Source organism: Corvus hawaiiensis, chromosome 2 (assembly GCF_020740725.1).
Source record: "Corvus hawaiiensis isolate bCorHaw1 chromosome 2, bCorHaw1.pri.cur, whole genome shotgun sequence".
NCBI lineage: Eukaryota > Metazoa > Chordata > Aves > Passeriformes > Corvidae > Corvus > Corvus hawaiiensis.
Window position 1 is genome coordinate 31,168,705 of NC_063214.1, and position 21,745 is coordinate 31,190,449.

The window sequence follows — 21,745 nt, forward strand, 5'->3', positions numbered from 1 at the left end:
GGTGCGAGGGGTACGGACAGCACTCCTGAGACCAGGTTCCTCAAGGCTTTATCGAGCCTGGCCTCGGACACTGCCAGGGCTGGGGCATCTACTACCCTTCTCGGAGGTGTAGGATACCCCAAAACCTGCTCTGATACAGCAAAAAGACATGACTACCTCTTCTTCTTTCAATGTTGAAACCACATACTTACCCCCAGTACACTCATGATAATAGAGACAACAAAATAAAATACAAGGAAACTTTATTTTTCAGTTTTATCAACGTTTTGCTCTGTTTTTTGTTGGTTTTTCATTGTTGTTTGCTTTTGTCTTCAAGCTGCTTATTAGTTGACAAGTCCGGTCAGTTTCTGTATTAAAAAGGATTTTGATGGAGGTAGCTTTGTCTCTGTCCTGGCTTTTGCTTGGTCTTGCCTGCGCACTTGTCTCAGTAAACAAACTCAAAATAAAATTAAGAACGAAAACTGGAATTCCAGGCGGAGGCAATGAGCAATGCAGCCAGGTTCTCCATGTAACAGACATGGCGCTGGGGCCTCCAGTCACTATATACAGAGTCCATCATACATCCATCCCCCTCTCTCCTAAACACACTCCTTGCTCCAACGGGCTGGCTGCAGAGGAAGGAGTTTCTTCTCCTCCCAAGAGACCTGAGCAGCAGCTTCCATGGAGGGAAACAGCACCCAGTCAGGAATGTCAGGCAGAGGGGTAGAGTGTGAAGGGGTGGGGTGGGGGGGTCACTTCAGCTTGGCCGAAAGGTCAACAGCACTGGGCCAGGGACTCACTGCTGCTGGGCCACCTGTAGGGCGAGAGAGGAGGACCTGAGACTCACGGGCTGGTCACCAGAGCCCAGCTTGGCCCACGGAGCCCCCCTCCCCCCATAACTCCCTTACTGACCAGAGCGGGTACGTACTTGTTGGGGAGGGGGTGGCGGCGGGGGCTCACTGCTGCGGTTGGCCAGGCGGCTGAGGATGTTGCGCTCCGACATCTGGAGGCGCACTGCCACGGGTGGGATGCGGGCAATCGTGGCAGGCAGACGAGTCACATCTGCCTTCATGTCACTCAAAAGCTCCTCCAGCTGCTTCAGAACTACAAGAGAAAGGGACATCTGTTCCGAGGGGAAAGGGACACCCCAGAGGGGACAGCAATGCTGAACGCCTATGCCACCTTTGTTTAGCACACCGCCTTACCTTTGTGCAGCACAGCATTGGCTGGTTTATTCCCAGCCATTGACTCCTTGGATAGGTGCTGGTGGCTCTCAGCCAGGCATTCCACCTCTGCAAAACGTGTGTTCAGAGCCATGGACGGGTGAGAGGGGTCTTCGGACATGTTCAGATAGGCAGCTCGCCGCAGCTGCTCCTCAATCACCAGCGCTTGCTCCAGGAGCTGCAAGGTGGAGCAGGAATGAGTCTTTCAGCAGCTGCCTGAGAGGGAGCTTCGTTTGCACCCTGTCTCTCCTAATCCAATTCCCCACCATCTCATAAGGGGAGATGATTGTGTAGCTGAAAGTCCTTTCACCAGCCTGTCTTACTGAGTAGCCAAAATAACAAGGGCTTCATGAAGCAAAGTCAGACACAAGAAATTCAGGCTACATCGGGTTTAACAGACTACTACAGCTCCTCTAGTATTTTCATTCCTCCACTGATTCTTTATGAGGCAAATGGGATGGAGGTTGCTCTTTGAACCCAAGCGAGAAGTATTCCATCCTATTTACACAGGGTCTGAAATCTTATAAGCATTTGGAGAAATCAAATGGAGTCCTGGCAGTGCAGAACTGATCATTCAGTCTATAGTCAATTAATGTTTTGCCCCAAGACTGAGACCTACACAGCCTTTACTTGAATTGATCTTAAATCACTCCCACAACTAAGCTATGTTCACTCCTAAAGAGGATGAAGTAGAGACTGCAGGCAGCCCTTTCAGCAACCCATTGAGTTCTGTTCAGGCACATGGAATGGGCCGTAGCAGACCAAGCAGAAGCTGTGACAAAAACAGCCACTTGAACCTTAAGCCTCCTGCATACCAGTTGTTCAATAAACATTTGGATAGAGAGCACTGAACCAAGCTCCCCAATACCATTTCCAGAAAAAAGGGAGCTCCTATCATGCAGCCAACTGCATGATCCTGAGATATATTGCCTTTTTTATTACCTTGAAAAGGCACTGCATAAACCTTTCACTTTCTTGGTGGAAACTCAGAACTGCAAGAACTTGTTCTTAGAGATCGAGGCAGTTACCACACTAAAGAGAAACCCTTACCTTAAATCTCCTTGCCAAGAACTTATTCTTTATTTCCAGGAAGTTACCCCTGTTCATCTCACCCTTGAAGGGTTCATTGAGGATGGCGTAACGTGGATCATTCTGAATATCCTGCCAACGGGCATAGCCATGACTGAGATGGGATGAGCTCAGGCAAACAAAGGCAGTGAAAACAAGGGAATACACAGCCCAGGCAGTACTGTTCTCCAGAGGGGGTGGGGAAAGGGGATACAGAGAAGGGACAAACAGGAGCCAAGGAAGAGGAATGAGAACTATGTCCTGCTAGGTCTTAACTATGCTGCAGGAAGCTTCCCCCTCCCACCCATCACTTTCACTCTTGTGAAGAGGATAGAACACTCTCTCATTTAACCGACTCCAGTCAGACTCAGAACGGCCCTTCACCGTGACAAATTATGTACAAGGTGGGAGAATGTGTCTGTCATGGCAAGGATACTTAATAATACCAGCAAGGAGCCAGTAGTCATGACGCCGATGCCAGATCTCATAGGTCTTCTTGGTGACAGTTGCAGCCCGCTCTTCATTCTGCCAGAGGGAGTGTAGTTCTGGAAAGGCAAGAGACACCAGAATGGTTGGAAGTTACTTCATAAACTTAAGCAGGAGCTTAAAAACGAATTCAAACAGATAAAGATCTCATACCAGTGAAGCCACCATCTGCTATGTTGAACATGAAGCGCTGCTTTATTGCCTTCTTGTGCCTTTCATCTACTGATTCCTTCAGCATCTCTCCGTTCTGCAGCATCACCACGTCTCTCTTATCATCGTCCTTTTTCTCATCTGTACACACAGGAAATTATTACAACAAACATGGCAGATACCACAACAAGTTGGACCCACAAGGAATCCTTGCAGAAGAAAGGTTAAGGAAGAGAAGGGAGGTATCATGCCTCACCTTTCTCATCCAGAGTGATTATAGGAGGGTCAGGGGGATTCTCAATAGCTGCTCTGTCTTCCACTTTCTCCACATCAGCTGCAGGAGAGAAGGGGAACATGAGATGTACAGGAACATATCAAGTTCACAGTTTTGTTCTTCAACCAGTAAAACCCAGTACTATTCTGTAAGTCCCCAATGATTTTCTACATTTCAAGCCTGTTTCTTTAGGATTAACTGCTTCGTACCCTTGCTTTCTACTTCCATTGGTTCATCTGGTCTTTCCTTCCCTTCTGTTTCCTCTACTTTTTTTTCATCAGCTTCTGTGGAGTTCACTGGGGATTTTGCTTCCTGGGGTGGTGTCTCCACAGGCTGAGCACACTGCTGAGGACAGGGATCAGTGAGACACAAAGTATAGAAACAGAACACAGTCAGAGTCTTGGAAAGCAACGACACACAAAACTGTGAGGCCACTTCTGAGAACCAGTTATCTTCAAGTATCACTCTAAAAACTCATTTCTGCCTCAGGTGGGAGATGAAGAGGGGGCAGAAGTAGAGAAATTACAAGGCAAAAAAGCCAAAACTCACCTCCATAGGGACCTCTGTTTCAGCAGCAGAGGCACTGAGCTCCTTCTCTGGTTCAGATGGCTCTCCTTGCTCCTTAGCACTAGCTCCTTCTTCTACTTTTACTCCTTCTTCTGTGTATTCCCCACGGCACAGCAGACAAAAGAGAAGCCATCAGTAAGATCTTTCCTGCTAGCAAGCACACTTCTCCTTTGCTCCCAGAGATCAGGCCCATCAAAATGGAACTAGCATGACCCCCCCCTTTTCCTGCCCACTACAAATGCTGGGCTTCTCACTGATGTCAGCTCATCCCAGGAAAGCTAGTGTCCTCTCTTGCCTTTAAGGGCTTGCACATGTCTTTGGCAGCCCTCCTAACATGAGAGTAAGCTGATCTGCGTCCACCCCCAGACCCCACCACCACAGTTCCGGTGAGGGGAACAGTCAGGGTAAGGTCAGGACGCAGGGCTGTACAAGAGGGGAGCCCTCACCAGGTGGAGGAACAGGGGCAGGTGTATTTGGCTGTGTATCCCCTGGTGTCGAAGGAGTTGGAGTTTTGGGGGAGGGTGAGCTGGGCTGTGAAAGTTTCTTGTTCTCCTCTATCTCTGCCAGTTCTGGCATACTCCAGCGGCCATTCACATGCTCAAATTCCTGCACCTGCACAAGAGGGAGAGAAAGACTATCACTGGAGGGGTCGTACAAAGCTCATTCTTACAGCTGTAGAGGCAGACCACCGAGCACACAACGAAAGTAGGTGTGAAAGGTGAGGTAACTCCCTAACTCAAGACCCCAGTGACTACAGTTGTATGGACAGCAAAGGGCACATTGCTCTGCTAAGCACTGACCTTTTTGCGTATGAGGGACATGACCCCAATGCGAGTAAGGACGTGCTGTCGAGAAAGACCTTCCCGTGGGACCCCATCTGCAAAGGTCTCTGCACCATCAGCTCCAGGCTCACATAAATGGCGCATGAACAACGAGACATAGGCCCTGCAGCAATTGAAAGACAAGCAATTAGCCCGTAAGTTGTGTTATCTGGAGACATGCATTGTCAGACCCCTTCCAGCATGTAAGGGAAATTACCCATAAGAGACTCTTAACCCATAGTTACAAATTCTGGGGCTCCAGGCTTCTTCAAGAATTTCCTGACAGAATCACTACATACATAGAGGATACACAGCTAACTCAAGAGTCTTGAGCCAGAAACAATCATAAACCCAAGAAAGACTCTGGGAGAGTATTCATTATATGCTTGTAGAGCCATGCTTCTCCTCTAAAAGCATTTGCTTTTGGTGACTTAAGAGTCAGGTCCAAGTAAGAGAGTTAGGAACAATCCCAGCTTATACTTCATTCTCCCACAGAGAACCAACCAAAACATTAAGGAAATGTAGTCTCTAAGACCCAACTCTCATTCTTCCCCAAAAGGATTAGTTGCTTCCATTGCTGCCTAACGCAGACTCACTTGAACTCTTTCTCTGACTTGCCACGGAGGTCCCGAACAAGCCACTGAGTGGTGAAGGCATCCTGAGGTGGCATTCCATAGCGCATGATAGCATTGAGGAAGGCTTTCCGCTGGCGAGCGTTGAAACCCAACACCTAGAATAAAGGAGCAGACACACAGATATGGCAAGAGCAATACAGGAGCAGCTGAGATGCAAATGTCTTCCCTGGTACAACCTACCTCAATGTTCCCTCCCACACGGGCCAGTAAGGGAGGCAGAGGCTTATCCTTATCATTTCTCAGGCCCTTGCGGCTAGGCCGGCGAGCTGCTGAAAAGAGAAATGCAGCTAAGTAAAGAGACAATGCACAGCATATTGCTGTGTGAATATTGCCCCAGCAGGAGAGCGCCACAAAACGTGCAAATTGCCCAAATCAAGTCCCAACTGTTTCCACACTCAAAGCAACCCAGAAACTCTGGCTCCAGCAGAACTTACCTTCAGACCTCTCATCAAAGTCCTCATCTCCTTCCTCAGAAGCAACTGAATAGTCTGACTGATTATCTGACTGGTCATCCTGCCAGTCTGAAAGAAAAACAGCACGTGAGCCTGAGACGCTACTCCGTTACTTCCCAGCAACATATACTTACACCCATTTTTCCCTCAGGGTCCTGTGGATTTGTACCTCTATCCTCCTGTGAGCCATCATTGTAGTTAACTTGCTTGCGAATACGTTTGCCCTTGCCCAGATTCCTGGCCAGATCCTCCTGTTGTTGCTCATAATGGTGACGGAGCAGTTTCTCCCAGTAATCAGGATCCACTGACTCCTCCTGCTTAATAATTTCCCGCTCAACCTCCTCTTCCTCCTGCCAGAGACGTAACAAATTTAGGGCCCTCTGCTTTAAGTCCCAGCAGATATATCCCTGTGCCTGCTTGGTCCTAAAAGCTTCAGAGCTCAATTAACTTAGTTGATCCTCCATCACTCAGGAGGACATATTAACTGACATCCACCTCATACTCACCCCCATCTCCTCCTCACGAACCACATACTGGGCCACCTTGAAGGAGCTGAGATATTCATTCATGCCCTGAAGTTCTGTATCTTCTGTTTCATCCTGGTTCCGATCCAATAGACGCTCAATTGCTTTGTCATCATAGTGGATAACACTACTGTCCTCACCTTCTTTGTTATCCCCTGAAGGAAGAGTACAGGCACCGTTGCTGTATGAATCTCAATGGACTAAGAAAGGGAATGCCACCCTAGACCCTCTTTGTAGAGCTATAATCAGCACTGTGCCTACAGTCTCTCACTAAATAAGGAGCCAGATCTCCCCACCCCCTTTGGTTCTACTCCCAGGCACTCACCCCCCTCAGTAGCCTCATCCTTGAAGAGCTCTTCAGTGCCAAATTTGAGAATGTCATCAAGTTCCTGTTTGGACATGGAGCCTGTCTTGGAGCCCAACCCCGGTCTCACTACCAGATGAGTTAGCATCATCTTCTTCTTGGCCACCTGAGTGATACGCTCCTCCACTGAGGCCCTTGTCACAAAGCGGTATATCATCACTTTCTTGTTCTGTCCAATTCTGTGTGCACGGCTGAAGGCCTAGAAAAGAGATGTGCTCAAAACAATCTAGAGCTACACAAGAAGTAGTCTGATATACCCCACCTACCTCCACAAGCTTCCCACTAGCCTTCATGTTGGCTCCTGGCATTAGTGAAGGCTGTGCCCTGGAAGATCCCTCGACTATTTCACTTCCCATCTCTACCCATCCTCACTGCTCTAATTTTGCATATTTCTAGAGGGCAAGTCTCACATTCCTTCACTCCTTATGACCATTTTATTTCCCCTCTTCCTCAGGATTACTCCACAGTGAGTGACCTCATTCAGACTCACCTGGATATCATTGTGGGGGTTCCAGTCTGAATCGTAGATAATCACAGTATCTGCGGTGGCCAAGTTAATACCAAGACCCCCAGCTCGAGTTGAAAGCAGAAAGCAGAACTGCTGAGCTCCAGGAGCTAAGATAAAAAAGACAACAAAAGTAATCAAGGGAGAGTGCAATACTCCAAGAAGGATTTGTAACTGATCCACATCACCTGATAGGGAATTGCTACTAATTTAAGATCACAGGAAAACAGTGGAAGACTTGGGGCACAACAATCCCATGATGAGCATTAAGCACATACAAGACAAGTTTTCATTTTACAGAAAAGACAGGAGACTATATACCATTGAACCGATCAATAGCCTCCTGACGCATGTTCCCTGTGATTCCTCCATCAATGCGCTCATATTTGTACCCTTCATGTTCCAAAAAATCTTCTAGAAGGTCCAACATTTTAGTCATCTGTGTATCAGAAAAACACCACCACAGAGGAGTGAGGGACAAGTGGATACCAGATCAACAGACTTCTTTCTCAGAAAAAGTATTCCCAGCCTAAAGGCTTTTCTCCATGTACCTGAGAGAATATGAGCACTCTGTGACCTCCTTCCTTCAGGTTCTTTAACATCTTCTGGAGCAGCAACAGCTTTCCAGAGGCTCGAATAAGTGCACTACCATCATACATGCCATTTGGCATTTTTGGAGCTTCCTAAGAAGAAAAAGAGAAAGAGGGAATAAGGGGCAAGGATCAAAAAACAGCTTGAAGGGATGTAACTTGGTCTTAGTCCCCAGCTGATGCTGGCTCACACCTGGTCACTTAGCTTGGCACAACCACAAGGTACAGCATACACTACCTGTATGAAACATCAGTGCTACCCTGTGCCTCTTCTCTTGCAATTTGACTCCTACACAACCTCCTCTTTTCTTACTTACTCCCTACTCTTACAGTCTTCACCACCTCACACGAGTAAAAAGATACCTCCTACCTGTCATATAAATGTGCTGGAAAAGGAATGGCCTTCCAGCATGTTGGGTTTAAATAAAGACAGGATGAAAAAAACACATACAAGCAAAAAGAGAGAAATGGGAACCCCTCCATGCCTCACCTAGGGAGCTAACTGGCTCCCTGATAACAACCAGCAGGGAACATTTGCTTATACAGAAAACGTGACTGGACATACCATAGCAGCCACAGGGAAGAGGTAAGGGTGGTTACAGCACTTCTTCAGATCCATGACAACATTGAGCAATGAGACTTGGTTACCACCACCCCGTGCATTCAGTGCCTCGAAGTTTCTTGTCAAAATGTATTTATAATATTTCCTGAAAACAAAGAAGAAAATAGAACAACTCAGGCAGAGTTCTCATGAGAATGACTAACCTACTCTTCTCTTGCTAAACTCTGCACTGCTCCTGGCATTACCTGCCAGCTACCTAGGCTCTGCCACTGGCACTCACTATCTCTTTATCCCTTACACCAGAGCACAGGATTAGTCCTTCCTCTGCTCTAGTGGCAGCCCACTGTGCAGAAAACCCTGCAGAGTAAGGATAAGGCTGTTTGAAAGCGCGGAGCAGAGAAACACTAGCTCAACAGCAGGTGCTCTCTTCATCCCCACACTCACTTCTGCATGGGACTCAGCTCCACTCTGACAATGAGTTCAGTCTTAGATGGCATATTCTTGAAAACATCAGCCTTGAGACGCCTCAGCATATGTGGGCCCAGCATGTCGTGGAGCTTCTTGATCTGATCTTCCTTGGCAATATCCGCAAACTCTTCTAGGAAGCCCTCCAAGTTACTGGGGGGAAACAGACACTCAGCAAACACCACAAAGGAAAAAGAGCAAAAGAGCAAGTGAGGGGATAGGAATGACAAGACAGGCAGGCTGACTTGCACTGCAAGACATACTGGAATCTCTCGGGCGTCAGGAAGTTCAGCAGGTGGAACAGTTCTTCCAGGTTGTTCTGCAGGGGAGTTCCTGTAAGCAGCAGCTTGTGCTGGAGGGAGTAACCATTCAGCACACGGAAGAACTGGAAAGGAGAGAGCAGGGAAGAAAGTGGGAAAATAAACCAAAACATGCACACAAATACAACAAAGGCTTATTAAGTCATAGGCTTACAAAAAAAAAAAATTCTAGAAAGTTGACACCAATCTAGGGTTCAATTTAGATCACATCAGCTGTTTGGACAAGAGTTCCAAGTAGTTCACATTCCAGTCAGGGTTATTAGACTAATCTTATTTGGATCATTGCTCTGCATACCTAAAACACGACTACAACAAATCCTCCGAACCATCAGGTGCTAGTAGGTTTCCTTAGCTCTTACAAGTTACAAACTCTTTCAGACCACCAATCATTTCTAGGCTGCTGTACTATGTATTTTTTCTTGCTAAATTAGTGTTCCACATTCCTACAACTACTCTGCCTTGAGAATTCTAGAAATAACCAAGTCACTCTTCCTATTCATATCACTCCTGGCAGTGTTCCAGAGCTCTGAACAAGCAGAGGAGAAAAAGAGCTAAGGGTTTGCCAATGTGTCTTGAAGGTAATTTGCGCTGGTTTTCACAACAATGAAGTAATTCCAGACAGATGTAGCGAGCAGTTAAAGTACTGCACTGAAAAGCACAAGTGTACCATGTTCACCTGCACAAATTGACAGTAAAGCAGTAATTTCTTTATGAGCTTGGCCATTTCTCTGCTTATCTTACACTTAGCATGATACAAGGTCAAACTTAATGAAAGCAGCTGTACTACATGGCAAACAAGAACCAAATTGCTTATGTTTTGGTTTTTGCACCAGAAGAGTACTTCTAGTGGCCTCCACAGGGATTTATTTTTCTATGTAGCTATAGTTAAAAATGTTCTCATTTTGGAATCAAATGTGGAAGTTACTAATTATATCTGCAAAACTTTAGGAGATAACCCCAATTTGTCAAGAAGCATCTGACCTATCTATCTTGCAGCCAAATACTGATAAGCTGTTCTTATAGGTCAGGAAACTGCTGTAGAAGAAGAGATTTAATGGTTCTGCATAGTGTCAGAGAGTAACCTTGAGCCTTTACATCCTCTTTCAATTAATGAATATTAATAGTAAGCATTCATTCCTACTTCCAATGGTTTCAATGCTAAGCATAGAATGGCATCCAGTCTTAGTGCCTACAATAAAATAAGATCTAGAAACTGAACTGCAAGCACAGCTGTGATGTCTCAGGAAGATGCCTCATGCCAAGATCCAAAACACTAAAGCCATTTAAACAAAACAAACAAAGAAATCAAGCAGCAATTTTGTCTTACAGTCTCCAAAAACCTCTAAAACCAGCCTTCCAATAATAATTGTTTTTGGTGTACTGAGCACTAGAACCCAGCTGAAGACAGACAAATCAATACCAGAATTAAGGCACAAGGCCTAGGGAGGGGTTGGATTAAGAAAGTACAGTCAAGTCTACCCAATTCAAACAAGCTTAGTTAAGGTGCAGCCTCATCTAAAGCAGCTACATAGCTTTCAGCACCTACCCAGGCATTTTTAAACACCTCTGCCCACCCTCAATTTCTGTAACACCTAATTAGTACTGCTAAAAAGCCAGATGAATGCAGAGAGCAAGCTGACTCTGGAAGCAGGGTAATTCTGCTCATGGAGCATGCTTTATGCTCAGCATGGTAAACCTTTTCAGAATAGAGGTGGTGAAGATATGTGATCTGCTTTCAGAGAAGTCATTTTGTATTTGAGAGCAACAACCACATCCTGGTTTTTCAGTCTATACCAATAGCCCATTCACCTGGAAAGAAAGCTGTTCTAACCAGTGATCTAGTGTAAGTAAAGTTGTTGCCAATGATGATCAATCTCCAAATGCAGGCTGTTCATTTTTCTTTTTAGTAACACATCAAATTTACTACTGAACAAATGACTAAGAGCTGTCTCTCTCCCCTGCAACATATGCCATGCCTATGAACCACCTATGCTTCTCTGTACCTTAGACTGATTGTTCTTCAGTCTGTGAGCTTCATCCACGATGAGACAGGCCCAGTCAATAGAGCCTAGTATGGCCATATCAATTGTGATCAATTCATAGGAGGTGAGAAGCACGTGGAACTTGACGGCAGCCTCCTTCTGCAAAGGAAAAGGATGAATGTGTAAGGGGATAGAGCATGCAGTGCTTCTCCATCAAGTTATCCTGGTGAGCCCTGGTCAACAGCACATCAAAAACTTTTCACACCCCCAGTCTCCTGTCACAAGATTCAAAATGCTGCCCAAAACATTTTAGCCTTTTAATTCCCTATTACTCTCAACACATAAGTCTCCTCAACCCCCTCAGTTCCTGCTACTTTTGGATAGTTGTCAAATACTCTAACAGAGATATTTAACAAATAAGCAGTGAGTAGAGGTATGTTAGGGAATTGAAATTTGGAGAAGAGTGACTCAAACAAAAAGCTAAGACTTCAAAAGATAGTTTACCATGGAACTTTAAGTTACTATTATTACTTAAGGCTGTTCCATTTCAAAGGAAGGAAATGAGTCTGTCTGCCTCTGCCACTGAAAATGCTTTAGCTTCCATCTTGGTTTTACTAGGAAGACTAAAGTTCTAGAAAAAGTAGCCACCTAGATCAGGCTCTTCCTTCCTGTTTCGGCACAGAATGCAATTTCTCAGATGTCTGGGTATGGCCTCACCGCCAGCCAATTCCTCAGGATGAAAAAGTTCACACTTTTTTGTAATTTGTCTTTTACATACAGTGGCAATTCTGATATCAACTTAGATCTGTAGAAAAGATGCCCAACTTCACAGGTTAAGTAAGGAAGACAGAGGGACTTGCCTAGGGCCAGTATTACCTTAGACAACTATATTTCTCCAGTACTGACTTAGTTCAAAGTAGTAAGAGTGTTTAAACAGTCTACAGCAGGAGTCTAAATGCCCACTTGTCATCAATTTGCAGTTATTTCCCCTTGGAAACTACAAGCATAATCAGTTCCCAGGGACAGCAGAGTATTTGAACCTCAGCTGCTGAAAGCCAGGGAGTGCATCTCAATTCAGGCTTGTGTTACAGCAGAGTTCTGTACCTTCATTCTGGATGCTTTTTTGCCTCCACGAATGGCATTATCCTCAAAAGTGAACTCATTCTCACGGATGATGGCCCGGCTGTCTTTGTCCCCGACGTAAGTCACTACATACATATCTGGGGCCCACATCTCAAATTCTCGTTCCCAGTTGATGATTGTGGACAGCGGGGCACTCACCAAGAAGGGACCCTTTGAGTGGCCCTACAAATAGAGTCAGTAAGAGCATTAGATGACTGCAATCACTAACATAGGCAGAATTTCTCTGGGCAGTGACCTCCCAGCTCTCACCTCTTTGTACAAGGAATACAGGAACACTGCTGTCTGCACAGTCTTTCCCAGACCCATTTCATCAGCCAAGATTGTATCTGTGCCCTGGGCCCAGGAGAAGCGCAGCCAGTTCAGTCCTTCCAGTTGGTAGGGATGCAGAGTCCCCCCTGTTACATCGAGGTACTCCGGCTGCCGGTCATATTTCACTGTTGGCTATAGTGGAAAGAAGGAAGAGTTGAAAAGCTTTACCTTAGTTAGATAACTAACAGGAGTCCTATCAAGAGTCTATAGCCGCCCTTATATTCACTAGTACAGATGAGGCTTCATGGATGACAACCAGACTAGCACCAAACCCAATTCCTAAATGGCCAAGGGCATCCAAAAAGAAGCCATTTCTTTTGTAAAACCCTTTCACCAAGAGCTAGGGAGTCTGACCCAATGGACACAGTGGACCTTTGTCTGAAGGTCCTCTAATGCCATTTATTCTTTGGGCCATGAAGCAGCTCTAAACCACATGCTGTTCACTCTTCAGTTTCCTATTTACCTGCTGGCACCCCAAAACGGCTCCTATGCAAAAAACCAGTAACTTACGTCTACTGTGGGAGTCTCAGGGGGCCTTTCCAGTTTCCTCATCTTCACTTTCTTTAACTTCTTACCAGGCCTGCCCTCTTCACCTCGCATCAGCTCCCTGTGCAGAGACAGTCCCAAGTACATGTAAGTTTAATGGCTCTTTATTAACAGATCAAGAGAAAACTATTGCAAAGAATAGAAAGGCAATCACCCAACTCAAACAGGCTCAAGAGAACAGGGCTGGAACCTTCATGAGCTGGTAGAAAGGCACAAGGTCCCTGCCCAAAGGCATAAGGAGTCAGCAACAAGGCAATGCGTCTCGCCCATTTCCATCTATTAATCCAGCCAGTGCTAGGGGCTGGCATACTGCAGTGCTTTGTCTTGAGGGAAGGGAAAGGAAAACAATCTCTAGATACTCCTCCTACCTGTGATTCCAGTAGGCTTGCTTGTAGAGGTCATAATCTTGAATATCCACATCTTCGCTTTCCCAGGATGCCTGGTCGTAAGGTAGGTCTCTCCATTTAATCAAATAGTGGACATTCCCCTTCTTATCCACACTGCAGAAGAAACCAGTAAGTCTCAAGCACAGTGAAATGGCAGCACTCCCCCAATCCATTCAAATGAAAGGGAAGGACTCTTAGTAAAGCAGCAGAAACAGAACAACAATGTGTGTCATGCCAACAAAGAACTCCCACTGTTTCTCCCAGTCATACTGCAGTTTAGCTCATCCACTCTCCCGTAGCCCTGCTTAAGGTCTCTGTTGAAAATCCTCTATGTTACACCCCCTACCTATGATTAAGGATCCTGTGGATCATCATCCACTCTGGCTTGATCCCGTATCGATAGAAACGCTCCTCCATCTCAGCGTATTTGGGGTCCTTGTTTTTCCTCTTTCGGCTTTTCTCTTCTTCCCCTCCGAAGTCTCCCGAGGGTGGCTCATCCATATCATTTTTGCGTTGGTAGTTACGAAACATGACCTGGCAGTGCAACTCCAGCTGCAGTCAGGACACAAGCAGTTAGTAGGTGTTTTAGCCTCAACTATCCACCCTTATGCCATAGTTAGGCTCCTCCACTCACCTGCAACTCTGACACCCAGGAGCAGTGCCAGTAGGACATGCCCTGCCACTTGACAAAGAACTGCCTTTCAGGCCGACCCTCCAGAGGTTTCGGGGGTGGAGCATTAGGGTCTGCATCAGGTGGACGTGGTGGTGCAGGGCCAACTGGGGGCTGACCCCATTTCCAGATCAAGATCTTCTGCACCTTTCCTTTCAAAGCTGGGCACTGGAAAGTTAAACAGAGCTTGATGCATCACACAGTGTAGGTACTCTAACACAGAAGCACTGAGGAGCAGAAACAGGGTCACTTTCATGGTTTCACTACACAGATAGAATTTGCTAGGCTTGATGAGTTCAGTAGTCTGCCCAACTATGACTTCATTGAAAGCTTGTACAGAAAATATTTTGCTGTAGAACCAAGGGCCCAGCATAAGGAGCTTTTTTTTGTTCATCAGCTTTAAGTTTTTATCACCTAATGAAAGCAACTAACACCATTTATATTACTTATTTCGAGAACTTTCCGGAAAAGCGTGGTATTTCTCCTAACCATCTACTAAGAAAGGTCTAAGCATTATAGAGCTTACAACAGTGCAAAACCAGTTTAATCTCAGCATCAGTTTAAATTACTTTAAGCACTGATTTTGCTTACACTTGTTCTCCTGCTTCTACACACATACAGGAGCCAAAAAAAGTGAGCCTTGGCATCCTGGACCAAAAACTGCCCAACTACCTTGCACGTGGACAAATCTCATGAGACCCAAAGGCTGTAGCCTGGTTCTTCCCACTGTCTGGAGAAATCAGTCAATCAAGGCACAACACAGCTAAAAAGAGTCAGGCCTTTAAGCTTTATGACAAAAGTGTATGAGGAGATAGTCTTCAAAGGACCGTGTATTTCCATATAAATATGATGATCCAAAGGGATTAGATCAATCACCTCTTGTAGCAATGGGAGAATGGTACTAGCAGAAACTCACAGTGCAGCGAGGACACAGCCACTCTCCATTGGGAATCTCAGGCAGTGGGGGATTCAGACAGTGGATGTGGTAGGATGAAGGACAGGCATCACAGCACAGCAGCTCTCCTCCATCCTTGCAGACTCTACAGAACTCCATATGGTGGTCATCCTCTTCCTCAGCATCCCCCACTACATCCTCCAGGATTTCCTCACCTTCAGAGTTATCCTCCTTTGCTTCCCACTGAATGCCCTCTTTTTCCTGTAGGAGAAGGAAATCAGAAAAACAAAGATTATTTCATTACCACAGAACAGCAGCCCCAAGCCACTTGACATCCCCCTCCTCCATGACCTCTTGCACCATTTTGGGGAATCCAATACTCACACAGTGCGGGCAGCTCCATTTACCCTCTGGAGCTTTTTCCATATCTGGGTCCAGGCAAACCATGTGGTAGGCACGAGGGCAGGTATCACACAATATAATTTCTCCTCCCTGCTGGCACACCTCACAGTAGTCCTGGTGATCAGTCTCATAGCCATCCACAGCCACTGTGGAGTCCTCCTCACCTGCAGAGGGTGATGAGGAGTTACTGTGGTACAAGTCACAGGTACAAGCTTCCTACAGCCAGGGAGGGTATTCTCCCAACAGCCTACATAGCCATCTAGAGATCCAGAATCCAAAACTCTATGTAAGTAAGCAGGGCGAGGAAGAACACCTGGAATAGGAGCAAAACAAGTCCCTTTGTGCCCCCATCCACCCATGAAATAAAAGGTACAGGTAAGGCCAGGAAAACTCAGCACTGCATCTGTTTCCCTAACAAAGAACTCCTGAAAGACTTTTCCTTATTCAAAATAGTATCATGTTCTTCCTTCACAATCAATTCTCCCTCAAGTACGCTGTTAAACATCCAAACTCCACACAGACATTCCACTATCTTTCTACACACTTAGCTGTGCTTCTGTCTCCAACTGCTGGCAGTGGAGACAGAATCCCCCACTACCTTTCTTTTTCTTCTTCCCAGCCTTCAGCTTTTTGCGACTGCGGCTACTACGGCTTGTAGATCCATCTGAAACAGAGTAGCTGTTGATGCTGGCATCATCAAAGTCTGACTCCACATCCAGATCATCATCTTCACTCTGAGGTAGGTAAGAGAAAAGCTTTGTTACTCAGACACACATGCTGGCAGGCAGCAATCAGACACACACCCCAGCATTACCACCACATCATGACCCCCTCCTCAGAAGGTCAAGACAGGAGCATCACTTACTGATGATCTTTTACGCTTGGAACCAAATCCTCCCAGTTTGATCTTTAATGGTGCCACCTTCTTTGTTTTAGGTTTCTTGATATCAGGAATACGAGGACTGGCCTTTGGCTTCCGCCGGGCATTGGGTCCTGGGAACACAGGAGGCAGAGTCAGAAGGGCTACTGCCTTGACACCACTGACTTCTATCCTCCCACCAGATTCTTCATCTCACCTTTGCCCTCCTTTGTCTTGGCTTTCCTGAGTGGCACATCTACGGGAGGCTGCGGCAGGACAGTATCCACGTTTGTCACCATACTCTCCACTACTGCAACAGCTGCAGCTGCAGCAGCTGCCACAGATGCACCTGAACTTCCCTTGAAGGGGTTGTTTGTGCTGAACTCCCTCCATTTGGCTCCCAGTACCATCATCATCTTCGACACTGCTATTTTAGGGTTCTTGGCTGCAATAAGTGGCCTGTGTACAGTGAGGGAAGGAAGGGTTACTGAACCACCCTGAAATCTAGATTATTCCTCCCCACTGCCACCCCCCCTTAGCACCTTTATCTCAAACTACGTTCCTTTCTAATCTCTGATTTCAAGAGCCAATGAATCTCCTCACTCTCATCTTTCACTCTATGTGAAAGATGGAAATGTTCAGGGCTTGGAAAAAAGAGATGGAATTTAGCATAGTAGGGAAGAAAGTGGACTGGAAGGACTTGCATCATCTTGATGACTGAAAACAAAAAAGCTGTGGATCTATTCTTTTACTGTTGCTTCAGTTTTCACTCTAGGTACCACACCGGTGTGCACTGAGGTTCCAAAATCAAGGAATCTAGTTTTTGTCCCATCTCTTTTTCTGTTCCCAAGTCCTTTCAAGCATAGGCTTGCAGCTCACCTGACAAACTGGCTGAAAGCTTTGTAGTTGGTGAGTGTGCGGTAATCCTCCTCTGTGAAGATGTGATCAATATCTTCCATGCCCCAATCTTCCAGGAGCTGAGCAGATGACTTTGGCTCCTATGAAAAGAGAATCATGGCAACTCTGAGCAGAACTTCCACACATCTTCCACATTCCACAGATGACCCAGGGAATTGTTTTCCCCTGCATCCACTTATCACTACCATAGGACACAGCCACAACAGAAGATCAGTGGAAATGGGAAAAGTATCTGGATTCAATACAAATTCCATGTGTGTTTAAAGCAGTAAAGAGGGAAGAATGCAAGGTGGGAAAAAGGTCAAGTCAAGAGGGTCTAGTGGAAAAAGAGACTACACAGTCCCAACTCCCTGGGCAATCACAAAGGGAGAGCACAATGATCCCCCAAATCAGACACATGGGAATGAAAAGCAAGCAGCCAGCAGGGTAGCTTGTTACCTTTGAGTCATCATCTTCTTCCTCTTCTTCTTCCTCCTCCTTGCGCTTGGCTTTGTTTTTCTTTTCCTTCTTGGGTCCTAATTTCTTCTTTTTCTTCTTCCCAGGGGTGTAATCACTGCCCTCACTGTCAGAGCGCAGAACCTCCTCTTCTTCCTCCACAAACTCATTCCCCTCACCAGAGCTGTCCCCCAGCTGGGGAGGGAGGGATCAGGCATGAGAAAATACCCTGGATAAGCACTAAACACCATTCTCTCCCCAAGCTCTACAGGATTCATTAAAAAGACTGCTGCTATTGGCCAACAACAACAGTAAGCATCCTCATCCTATATATCCATATTTTAGAGTGTGACCTTAGGCATCCTTTTTCTTACCTCCTTCTTCTGACGCTTGCTGAGCTTGGGCACTTTGGGTTCCTTCAGTTTCTTGGGCTTCTTCTTCTTCTTGATTTTGGGAGTGTCAGCCTCTGACAGAAGCTCTTCTTCTGGCTCTTCTTCATGTTCTGGATGTGAAGAGGCAATATGTCTCATTCAACCCCCATCTGTGCCCTACAGTATAGCTCCCCTTCACAGAGATCAACTTGTCTGCTTCTTGCTACATACTTACAGAGGTGGTTACAACTTCTACTGTTCACAGCAGATACTCAAAAATTGTATCCTAAGGTACCACTGAACATGGTTTTTCCCCCTCCCAACACCACCTATTTCCATAATATTGCTTCTCCAAGCAGAATTGCACTCAAAATTGGGGACACGAAGTTTGCCTTAACCCAACAAGAAAAGGAAAGAGCATAAAATAGATTGCCACATCTAAAGGGGGCAAAACAGTGAATGCATTTGAAAACCTGACTAGGATACTGTTTCAGTCCATGGATCTCCAGGAAAGAAACCATCTAGCCTCTTCAGCAGTACAGAACATCCTACAGCTGCATGCAAAACACAGGCCAGTAAGCCGCTACTTTCCCTCCTCCATAGGAAAGTTGTTACTCAGCAACTCTATTCTAATCCAGATTCGACAGAACCTTCCCCCAGCCCCAGCAGCTAGTAAGCTCACTGCCTGGCCAGGACACACGCCAGGTCCCCAGTACCAGTGCACACTTCCATCTGTGTGTCTCTGTTCCCTGGGTGCCCTTGGCCCGAGGGGCAGGGGCAACCAGACAGCCCTTCCTTCTCTTTGTGGCAGGCTGCGGGAGCAGCACGGCCACCCGCCCTCCCCTGCCGCCCCGCCCACCGCACACAGCCAGAGTCACTCCTTCTCCCTCCAAGGGAAAATGGCCTCCTGACCACCCGAACTGGGCAGGATGGAGGAAGCCACAGGTCAGAGGAGCTACCGCAGCCAGGGTTGAAACAGCAGAGGTAGAGCTCTCAGAACCTGGGGTCCCATGCCTGGCCCCTGCCATATTCCCAACCAATGGATGTCTCTTTGCTCCCATGGTGCTGCAACACCAGGTCCTTCAAGGACCATGCATCTTCTCCCCCAAGTTCTGATTTAGAACTTCTAATGACCCACCCTTTCCAAGGTACCACCTAAACCTCTCCACTTTGCAGTGATTTTACCAGGTTTTTTTCAGCAAGATTTTCCTTACTGATAGTCCCCTTCTGCCCAAGATCTCAGAGGTGCCAGAAAACTCTAGAGTCAACGCTTAAGAAAAAAATGCCAAACAAACAAAAATCCAAAAGTTCATAACACCATCTTCCCTTTTCCAGTTACATTTCTCTTATATTTCTCTTATATGACACTACAACACTCCAGCATGAGTTAGTAGAAAAACCCACGCTTGTCCTACAATTCACTATGTACATCACTCCTTTTTCACAAGGAAGTGAAGAACCCAGATCCATGTCCACAGAGCAGGTCATCAACAGCCAAAGCAACAAAAAAACCCCACAAACAAGAAGAATTCCCAGGCTCTAATGCAAGCCTCATGCTGATGATGAGGATGCAAATACGAGGCAAAAAGCAAGATACAAGGACTAGAAAAAAAAAAAACAAAGGTGAGCAAGCAGCACAGAGCAAGAACCACAAGAAACCTCAATAATTGGGTGTGGTGATGAAGGAAAGTGGGTCACGCAACAGCCCAGGGCAGTTTTCTCTGGACGTCAGCCGGTCTGAGTTCCCAGATGAAAGCAAGCCAGGCAACCTGCCCTTTCACATACTACCCCCCTCTTCCCCCTCCCCATTCATGAAAATTCAAACTTGCAGGCATTTCGGTACCCTGTCAGAATCGGATGCTCTGCCTCCACCCTCTACACCTCCTCCAAGCACAGGCCCTGACAACCTGCAACGGCTTGGAACAAAGTCAGCTCCACCTGACACAAAGCCGCGAGCCTCACACTTCAAAGTAACCCTGGGACTCAGATAGCAAAAACATACGCATGACTTGCAGGGAAAAAAAAAAAAATTACATTCCCCAACACATCATGCATTTCACATATTCAGCTTGAGACCAACATTATCCCCACTCCACATGCATGCCCTGCAGGCTCGGCATACCTGGATGCTGGGGGATAGCGTTGTTCAACAGGATCTCCATCTCATCATCATCACTGCCCCCTGAGCACGGTGATGGAGACCCAATGCCCGAAGCCATGTCCTCCACACCGGGGGAGGCCTGGGCTTATACAGGTTGTCGTCTTCTTGCCAGTCTGGCCAGTACTTCATTGAAAAGAAAAAGAGAAAGTTACAGCAAACCTGAACTCCGTTCTCCCAAGCAATAGTGCTACCAAGAGGATCTGTGAGAAAGCTTAGACAGCAACTTTACTGGCTTTGGAGCCTATGGATAATAGAAACACTGGCAGCAAGTATCAGTTTAGAGTTCTGATAAAGCAGGCTTTGAAGACACCAGATATTAAACTGAGTCAGCAACTCATCTCTGGCGACGAAGCCAAAACAGCTGTCCTAAAGGAAAACTCTCCCGTCCTCTGCAGCCGGGTGTCCTCGGTTATTTCTGCCTTGGGCCGGGAGAAGGCAGCGGGGCAGGCAAGGCAGCGGGGCAGGCAAGGGAGCCCTGTGGCCGGCCGGGCGGCTGTCAGCGCGGTGCCCTGGCCAGCAGCCCCAACCCTCCCCGGGCTGGCACTGCAGCGCTGGCCCTGCCCCTGCCCTGCCGCCGGCCGCACACAAAAGGCCGGGCGGGCTCGGCAGCCCCGCTCCGCCGCCCCCGCCCGGAGCGGGGCTGCGCGGCGCAGGGCGGGGGCGGGGGGCACCGTCTCCCGGGCGGGGGCGCGGGGCGGGGCCGGGGAAGTCCGGCGGGCGTGCGGCGAGGGGCCGCCGTTCCTCGGGGGCCGGCGCAGGCCTGGGCTGCGGGCACCGGCGGGGTGGTTGCGGGGCGGGGGAGGAGGGGCCGGACCCGTCCTGCGGCCGCCCGGGCAGGCGGACGGCGCGTCCCCGGAGGAGCTGCGGCCGGAGCCGACGGGGCGCCCGGCGGACAAGGGCGTCCGCCGGCCGGGACGCCCCGGGAGGCGGCAGATGGCCTTGCCCGCCCTCGTTCCCTCCCTGCTCCTCACCCGGCTCCGGACCCTGACTCCTCTCTCGCCGCTGCCGCCGCTGAAGGGAAAATGGCTCCGGCCGCGGCACCGCCTCTTAAAGGGGAAAAAAACCCGGCTAGGCCCCGCCCCCTCCCGCCTACATCCCATAATATGCCCCGGGACCCCGGCAACAGGCCCCGCCCCCGTCTCCCCGGCAAACACACACCCCCTTCCCCCCCCCCCCCCCCCCCTCCCCGCGACATCCCATAATACTCACCCTCCCCTCAGAACTTCCCACTCACTGCCCGGCCCGGCATCCCATAATAATAACCACCCCTCCCGCCAGTAACATCCCATAATACTGTCCCCCCCCCCCGCACCTTCACCCCGAGAAACATCCCATAATACTCCCCCACGCTCGCACCCCTTCGCTCCGGCATCCCATAATACTGACCCCCACCAAGAAACATCCCATAATACTGCCCCCCCCGCCCCGCGCGGGACCCCGCGCGCCGGGCCAGGGCGCCCCCCCGCGCCTCGCGGGGCTGCCATCCCATAATAGGCACGTCCCCCTCCCGCAGGGAGAGCGCGCTGTGAGGATCCCCCCCGGAACATCCCATAATAGTCACACCCCGAGCGCGCACATCCCATAATAGTCACTTCTCCTCCCCCCCCTCGCGCCCAGGCAGGCATCCCATAATAGTCGCCGGGAGCCACCGTCCAGCCCGGCATCCCATAATACTCGCGGCCG

The 21,745-nt window shown here is 48.0% G+C and overlaps 1 protein-coding gene and 1 non-coding gene across 8 annotated transcripts; both read right to left on the minus strand.

Moving 5' to 3' along the window:
* Positions 1 to 225: 225 nt before the first annotated feature.
* Positions 226 to 21,137, minus strand: CHD4 (chromodomain helicase DNA binding protein 4). 7 transcript variants are annotated; one of them, XM_048294105.1, is made up of 40 exons: positions 21,034 to 21,137; positions 20,024 to 20,185; positions 17,905 to 18,032; positions 17,534 to 17,725; positions 17,057 to 17,175; positions 16,395 to 16,636; positions 16,184 to 16,311; positions 15,917 to 16,052; positions 15,301 to 15,482; positions 14,938 to 15,177; positions 13,986 to 14,189; positions 13,698 to 13,903; positions 13,334 to 13,465; positions 12,930 to 13,026; positions 12,360 to 12,551; positions 12,072 to 12,272; positions 10,989 to 11,126; positions 8,929 to 9,050; positions 8,645 to 8,818; positions 8,204 to 8,345; positions 7,600 to 7,731; positions 7,370 to 7,487; positions 7,034 to 7,158; positions 6,505 to 6,742; positions 6,162 to 6,334; positions 5,825 to 6,005; positions 5,638 to 5,724; positions 5,384 to 5,472; positions 5,165 to 5,298; positions 4,548 to 4,692; positions 4,194 to 4,359; positions 3,730 to 3,839; positions 3,390 to 3,522; positions 3,163 to 3,240; positions 2,910 to 3,047; positions 2,707 to 2,815; positions 2,253 to 2,385; positions 1,185 to 1,380; positions 908 to 1,083; positions 226 to 793 (listed from the first exon to the last, which is right to left on the minus strand). In XM_048294105.1, exons 2-40 carry the CDS (start codon positions 20,118 to 20,120, stop codon positions 776 to 778), a joined length of 5,751 nt encoding a protein of 1,916 aa, XP_048150062.1. In that variant the 5' UTR covers positions 20,121 to 20,185; positions 21,034 to 21,137; the 3' UTR covers positions 226 to 775. The 7 variants fall into 7 exon arrangements, with proteins under 7 accessions (XP_048150062.1, XP_048150060.1, XP_048150059.1 ...); XM_048294103.1 differs by having other exon boundaries at positions 226 to 815; XM_048294102.1 differs by having other exon boundaries at positions 226 to 815; positions 3,390 to 3,525.
* On the minus strand, positions 4,028 to 4,166 carry LOC125322275. The gene has a single exon (XR_007201928.1). It is a non-coding gene; the product is annotated as a small Cajal body-specific RNA 11 (non-coding RNA).
* Positions 21,138 to 21,745: the final 608 nt, after the last annotated feature.

What these genes read in the sequence shown, in the direction of transcription:
- CHD4 (XM_048294099.1), bottom strand. Translation starts at nt 20,120, where the DNA reads ATGGCTTCGGGCATTGGGTCTCCATCACCGTGCTCAGGGGGCAGTGAT. An exon ending in CGCTATCCCCCAGCATCCAG is followed by an intron (nt 18,033 to 20,023) that starts GTATGCCGAGCC and finishes CTTCACATCCAG; the next exon opens with AACATGAAGAAGAGCCAGAA. An exon ending in CTGACGCCCGAGAGATTCCA is followed by an intron (nt 8,819 to 8,928) that starts GTATGTCTTGCA and finishes GTTTCCCCCCAG; the next exon opens with TAACTTGGAGGGCTTCCTAG.